This window comes from Ornithorhynchus anatinus, chromosome 14 (genome assembly GCF_004115215.2).
Source record: "Ornithorhynchus anatinus isolate Pmale09 chromosome 14, mOrnAna1.pri.v4, whole genome shotgun sequence".
Classification (NCBI taxonomy): Eukaryota; Metazoa; Chordata; class Mammalia; order Monotremata; family Ornithorhynchidae; genus Ornithorhynchus; species Ornithorhynchus anatinus.
The window spans coordinates 48,726,560-48,733,260 of record NC_041741.1 but is presented as its reverse complement, the minus strand read 5'-3'; the positions used below and the strand labels follow the sequence as shown (position 1 = coordinate 48,733,260).

Sequence of the window (6,701 nt, the reverse complement as noted above, 5' to 3'; positions counted from 1 at the left end):
GGCAGACGGGACCATCTGAAGAAGAGGTCACGGCCGAAGAGATTGAGAGAAGGGGCGAGATTGAGGCCCAGCAGGGAAGAATAGCTTGGAGCCCCAGTTGGGGTCCTGCTCTTGGGAACGGGGGTTGTGGGGGGAGGGGGAGAAGGGGCTAAATTAGCCGCCCTCCATTACTTCTGCTTTGGGAATTTCCAACCACTCTCTGCCCCCGTCCCCTGGGGAAGCGGCTATCAAAGGGAGGGGAGGGTCTGCGGCCCTCGAGAGACGGGGCCTGGTTCCTCTGGAAAGATTGGGCGGCCCACCCATCCATCAACTGCCTTGTACTACGGGCCGGGAGAGTTCAACAGAACTGGTAGAGGCCTTCCCTGCCACGGGGAGCTTTGGACACCATTTGGGTCCCCGGGCGGCAGCTAACGGGTCCACCTGCCCCGCAGCTGGGAGAAAGTGTGGGAGGGGGTTTCCCCTCCCTCCCCGCCCCTTCCTCTGACCCTCCCCCTCGATCCCCTCCCCGAGCCCACCGGGCCAAGACGCATGAGCGGGCAGAGCTGTTATATACAAAAAAAGTTTAATTGAAATACCTGTATAAAAAAATATGATCTCCATACATTTCACACTGTTAAACTGAAGAGTCGGAGGGGGGTTGGGGGAAGAATTCCAATCCCGGCTGCAGTGCCGGAGCCAAGCACACAGCCATGAAAATAATTTAATTTAAAGGTGATGACCCTGCCCCTCTCTCTTCCAGAGCCAACACACAGAGACTGTACAAGGTCAATAATTTAAAACCCTTCCGAGCGGCCTAAAGCCCGCCCAACTTCAAAACGCACCCACCCACGCACCCACCCACTCACACACACACACACAAAAAAAAAACCTCATTCTATTTCCCTTAAATTAGACTTTGTACGATTTCCCGTCCTCCGACAGAAACTGGTCAGGAAAAAACAATGCCCCCCCCCCCCCCCAAAAAAAGGGAGAAATCAAAACATTTACAGAAAGTTGACAGGAATGCTGAAATAAAAGATTGGGGGGGGGGGGGAGGGGTGTTTGTGTGTGTTTGTGTGTGTGTACGTGTGCGTGTGTGTTTGGACCACCAGGACAATGTTATAGGACTCTAAAACCAATAAATTAACCGAATAAATAGCCACAGATCACTGCGAGAGGTCTCCTACATGGTCACGTAATAAATAAAACGATATAATACACGAGAGGGAGGAGGGGGAGGTTGAACCCAATTTACATAAATACATTATACAGGTATGGAAAAGGGAAAGTCTCAGATATTGCATTGATCGTGCATTTTAACAAGCCCATACATACTTTGTTTTTCAGGTTTCGCGGGGTGGACGGGGCGGGGGGGGGGGGAGTCGAGAAAGGAGATGAGGAACCGGAGGGCGGGGGGGAAAGGAAATAAAAAATGAGTGGGTCATCCTGATTGAAGAGAGAAAGCGGTTAAACACCTGTTCGGAGTTCTGTGCGGGCTGAGGGGGGAAGAGTGGGGGGAAGATCGTGGAGCAGCTGAGATGGCGTGCGCGCGTGTTGTGTGTATGTGTACGTGTGTGTAGGTGTGTGTGTGGGGGGGGGGGGTGTGTACGCGTGCGGGCGTGAGAAACGTCCGTGTTCAAACCCTCCATCCCGGGGCGAGGATGAAGGGGAGAGTCCCTCCGGTCCGTCACTGAACACGTCTCTCCGTCGCACCACAGGAACCCGGTGGAAATGTCCTGCAATGAACTGGTCTTCTTTGGACATAACACAGCTCAAAACATAAAGTCCCACTGAAGCAGCGTTCAAAAAGGCACTCAAAAAAGCAAATAAAATCTAGTCCCAGCTCTATGAGAGCAAAAAGGGGTTATACCGTGTATTCCAAGAGGTCACCGCTTTTGTAAACAAAGTCCGTCTTGCGCTTTCTGAACGGGCTCGCTGCTCCCGGAGTCCCCCGCTCCCCCACCTTGGGGAAATCCCTCTTTCAAAGCAGAAACCGGCCCCAAAAAGGATAAAATTAAGAAAAAAAAAAAATCAAAATTTTAAAAAAAAACAAAAAACCCCAAATAAAATTTTTTTAAAAAACCGAAGAATCCGGAAAGGGCAGGGCGGGCGGGGAAGGGGGCAGAAATCGAGTCTCTCGGACAGGGGTTCCGCTACAGAAGTACGACGACCGCGTTCGGGAGGGAGGGGTCGGCGGCACGGGGGAGCGTCCGGGACTCCGGGCTCCCCTTCCCCCAACCCGGGCCCCCCCGACCCTCCCCCGGGGGGGGGGGGGGTCCCCGGGCCCGGAGGAGGCTCCCCCGGCCCCTCACAGGCTCTCGTTGCTGGAGCTGGTGCTGGAGGCGTCGGGGTCGATGGCTCGCAGGTGGATCTCGCGGCCCCCCGGCTTCCCGCCCTCCGCCCGGCCCATCCAGGCGTGGTCGAAGATCTGCTCCAGGGTCGGCCGGTCCGACGGCCTCAGCGACAGGCACCACCTGATGAGCTGCTGGCACTCTGGGGCGGCGGGAGAAGGGGGAGGACCGGACGGGGCCCCCGGTCAGGCTCGGCCGGCGGAGCCGGCGGCCCCCCACCCCGCGCCCGGGGGGCCCCGGCCGCTCACTCACCGGGGGACACCCTCCTCCGGAAATAGAGCCGCCCCCGCAGGATCTCCTCGTCCTGCTCGAAGGGGATATCCCCGCACACCATGTCGTAGAGCAGCACGCCCAGGGACCACACCGTGGCCGAGCGGCCGTGATAGCGGTGAGAACGGATCCACTCCGGGGGGCTGTACACTCTGGTGCCTGTCGGGGTGGGAGAGGGAGAGACGGAGGGCGGCCCCCGTCAGCGGGGGGGCCCGGAGGGGGAAGCCGCCGCGGCCGGGCGGCCCCCCGCGCGTGGCGCTAAATAGCCACGGCGGCTTCCAGTCAGCTGACTGTTTACTAGCGAGGCTCCCTTTCGGAGAGCACGTGGTGTCGGAGGCGGCGTACCAAAAATAGACACAAAAGACCCTTGGGGAGGAGGGGGGGGGAGGAGGAGGAGGCGGCGTGGGGGCGGGATGACTGCAGCAAGAGCCGCCCTCCGCTCGGCGGAAAAAACAGGAAAGCCGGGAGCGCGTCCGGAAGGGATGCTTCGTTAGGGCGGTAATAATAATAACGATGACGACGGAGATGATGACAACGGGAGGGAATCTGGGGAGCTAAAATCCCCGGCCGGCCGACGGGGCGGGCGACCGAGCACGGCCCCCCTCCCCGCCTCTCCTAATAAGTAGCTGCCAGACTTCGGGCCTCCCGGCCGCCCCCACCGCCCCCCTCGCTCCTTGGATACCAAACAAAACCTGGAATTTGCGACCCGTCACGTGGGGCGGGGCGAGGGGGGGGAGGATTCGGGTTTCACAACAAACAGATGTTGCGGACCGGACTGGGTGGGGGGGGGTGCGGTGGGTGGACGGGCATCTTTGGGGTTATTAAAAAAAAAAAAAAGAAAAAGCGGGCCACCCCCCTGACTTTTTCTTCCTCCCCTTCTCCCGGGGGCGCCCCCTCCGAGCGCCCCCCGCCCGGGGCCGGAGGAGGCGGGGTGGTCGGGGGGAGGAGGGGGCGCCCGTCTCGCCGGCCGCCCGGCTCGAACCCGCAATGCGGGGTTTCGACCGCATCCCGGCGTGGCACCTCCGCCCACGCGCCCGCCCCCTCGGAAAGCACCTTCCCCCGCGCCGGCCGGGTCACGCGGCCCCCTCCCCGCCTGCGCCGCCCGGGAAGACCCCCCCCCTCCCCGGGCGGGGGGACCCGGCGGCCGGCCCGCCGCCCCCGCGAGCGTCCGCACCGTCGAAGTCGGTGTAGACGGTGTCCTTGAGCAGGGCGCCGGAGCCGAAGTCGATGAGCTTGAGCTCGCCGGTGCGCAGGTCGACCAGCAGGTTCTCGTCCTTGATGTCGCGGTGGACGACGCCGCAGCTGTAGCAGTGGTGGACGGCCTGCAGCACCTGGGCGAAGAAGCCGCGGGCCACCTCCTCGTCCAGGGCGCCCTTCTCCGTGATGAAGTCGAACAGGTCCTTGGCCAGCTCGGGCCGCTCCATGACCAGGAGGAAGCCGTCCGCCCGCTCGTACCAGTCCAGCAGCTTGATGACGCCGCGGCAGCCGGCGCCCGCCCTCTTGAGCAGCACCACCTCCAGGGGCACCACCGTGCCGCCCTGGAGACCGGGGTGCGGGGAGAGAAGGGGGGGCGGCGCCCCGGGGTCAGGGGTCGGCCGGGGACCCCCCTCCCCCTCCTCCGCCGCCGGACAGACCCCCCCGCCCTCCGGCCGCCCCCCGCCATCCGCCCGATACTCACAATGGTGCCCCACTCGGTCACCCGCTCCTTCACCACATGTTTCACTGCCACCTGGGGAGGGGGAGCCCGGTTAGGCGGGGAGGGGCAGGGGGACCCCCGAAGGAGACAGGGGGTCCCCACTCGGGGGGAGGGACAGGGAGACCCCTATTAAGGGAGAGACGGAGGGCCCCCACTTAGGGGAAGGGACAGGGAGACCCCTATCAAGGGACGGCGGGTCCCCAATTAAGGGAGGGACCGGGGGGGACCCCAATTAGAGCGAGGGATGGGGGTTCCCAATTAGGGGGAGGGACAGGAGAACCCCTATTAAGGGAGAGACGGGGGAACCCCGACTAGAAGGACGGACGGGGGACCCCAATTAAAGGAGACAAGCGGTTTCCGATTGGGGGAGGGACAGGGAGACCCCTATTAAGGGAGAGATGGGGGGGGACCCCAACTAGAGGGACGGACAGGGGGACCCCAATTAAAGGAGACAAGCGGTTTCCGATTGGGGGAGGGACAGGGAGACCCCTATGATGGGAGAGACAGAGGGACCTCAATTAAGAGGCGGACGGGAGGACCCCAATTAGGGGGATAGACGGGGGGACCCCAATTAAGAGGAGCAGGGGGGCCCCTCATTTAGGGGGAGGAGCAGGGGGTCCCCAATTAAGGGGAGGAGCAGGGGGTCCCCAACTAGGGGGAAGCAGCAAGGGGACTCCAATTAAGGGGAAGCAGCAAGGGGACTCCAATTAAGGGGAGGAGTAGGGGATCCCCAATTAGGGGGAAGGAGCGGGGGGACCCCAATTAGGAGGCAGGAAGCAGGGGGGACCCCAATTAGGAGGCAGGAAGCAGGGGGGACCCCAGTTAGGGGGTAGGGGGAGCTGGGGACCGTGCAGCCCATCCCCTCCCCGGCTTCCGGGGCGATGCGGGGTGCCCCCGGGGTGGGGGGTCGGGGAGGGGGGGGTCGGGGGGGATGTCCCGCACTGACCGGCAGCCCGTCGGCGATGCGGCTCCCGGCGTAGACGGTGCCGAAGCCGCCGCTGCCCAGCAAGGAGCCCACCTGGTACACCTTCTCGAAGGCCTCCCGCTCCACCTTGCCTGCAGAGAGGGGGCGGAGGGGGGGGGAATCCCACCGGTCAGACCCTCCATCTGGGGGTGCGGAGGGGGGGGGGGTCCCCCAGCTCCCCCATCCCCCCGGGGGGAGGGGGGGACGGTCCTTACCCGGCTGCAGGATCTTGACGGGCAGGTGGTCGACGGCGTTGGGGCCGCAGATGTGCGCCAGGGACCCGAACTTGGACAGCAGCATCTTCCCCGGGGTGGGGGGGCCGGACCCCCTCCCCCCCAAACCGCCCCGACCCCTCCCCCGACGACGCTCACACCTCCCCCAACGACGCCCCTTCGCCGGCGAGGTCGATGCGGGCCACCCCCCCCCAAAACCGCACGAAAAAGGCAACGTTGGAGATGGAAAAAACGCTAAAGGGGGGGGGAAAATCTCTCCCCCCCACCAAAAAAATCCCCCCCGAAGTGGGGGGCGGAAAAGGCAACGGCGAGGGAGGGGCGGCGGTGTAGACGCCCCGCCGCAGTGGAGGCGGCGTGGACGCCGGGAGCGGCCGGCGCTCGCGCCCTGCCCCGCGCGCTCCCGCTCCGCGCGCGCGCGCGCTCCCGCCCGGCCCCGCGCGCGCCCGGCGGCGTCTGAGCCCGCTCCCACACAACAGCGGCCTCTTAACTCCCGATCTTTAGACGCGGGGGGGAGAAGCGGCCCCGGACGGATCCCTCCGCCGCGGGGGGAGGGGCCGGGGGACCCCCTCCCCACCCCTCCCCTCTCTCCGATCGAACAGCGCCCGCCCGATCCCCTCCCCCCGCCGCCGGGCGGCCCCGAGCCCACCCCGGAGTGGACGCCCCGCGGGGGGAGGGGCGGGAGGCGCCCCCCGGACGCCCCCCCCCCCCCGCCGGGAACTACTTTTTTGTAGTAAGCGACGCGCAGGGCTACACCGTCGGGAAACACACCCCGCCGCGCCACACACCCCGCCGCGCGTGCGCGGCCTCCCCCCCCTCCCTCCACACACCCGAGCACTCATTCGGCCCGGTCGAAGATTCTCTCATTTGCATAGGGCGGAGCCGCGGGGGCCAATGGGGGCCGGGCGTTTCAAACGGCCGCGGGGGCGCAGCCAATCCCGGAGGGGGGTGATTTGCATATGCAGGAGGGGGGGGGGAAACGGGAGGGGGCGCGCATGCGCGGAGAGGGACGGGGGTGGCGGGGCGGGAATTCCTAGGCGCGCCTTTTTTTTTTTTTTCCCCTTTTTTCCCTCCCCCTCCAAACTGCGCCGGGAAAGGTCACTCTCTCTTTCCCGGCGGAGACGCGGCGTCTGCAAAGGAGGGTGGAGCGGCATCAGGAGCAGCCCCCGCCCCTCCTGCCCATGCAAAGCGGGGCGCCCCGCTCCCCCCCC

The 6,701-nt window shown here is 64.7% G+C and overlaps 1 protein-coding gene across 1 annotated transcript; it reads right to left on the bottom strand.

Annotated features, from left to right (window-relative positions):
- Positions 1-543: 543 nt before the first annotated feature.
- PIM3 (Pim-3 proto-oncogene, serine/threonine kinase) lies at positions 544-5,906 on the bottom strand. The gene is made up of 6 exons (XM_029079398.2): positions 5,476-5,906; positions 5,243-5,352; positions 4,279-4,329; positions 3,775-4,138; positions 2,583-2,759; positions 544-2,472 (listed from the first exon to the last, which is right to left on the bottom strand). The coding sequence occupies exons 1-6, from the start codon at positions 5,558-5,560 to the stop codon at positions 2,288-2,290; spliced, it is 972 nt and encodes a 323-aa protein (XP_028935231.1). The 5' UTR covers positions 5,561-5,906; the 3' UTR covers positions 544-2,287.
- Positions 5,907-6,701: the final 795 nt, after the last annotated feature.

Bases quoted from the DNA above. Each gene is read 5' to 3' on its own strand.
- PIM3 (XM_029079398.2), bottom strand. From the start codon at position 5,560: ATGCTGCTGTCCAAGTTCGGGTCCCTGGCGCACATCTGCGGCCCCAAC. The intron at 5,353-5,475 runs GTAAGGACCGTC...CCCTCTCTGCAG, and splicing joins CGTCAAGATCCTGCAGCCGG to GCAAGGTGGAGCGGGAGGCC. The intron at 4,139-4,278 runs GTGAGTATCGGG...CCCGGTCTCCAG, and splicing joins TGACCGAGTGGGGCACCATT to GGCGGCACGGTGGTGCCCCT.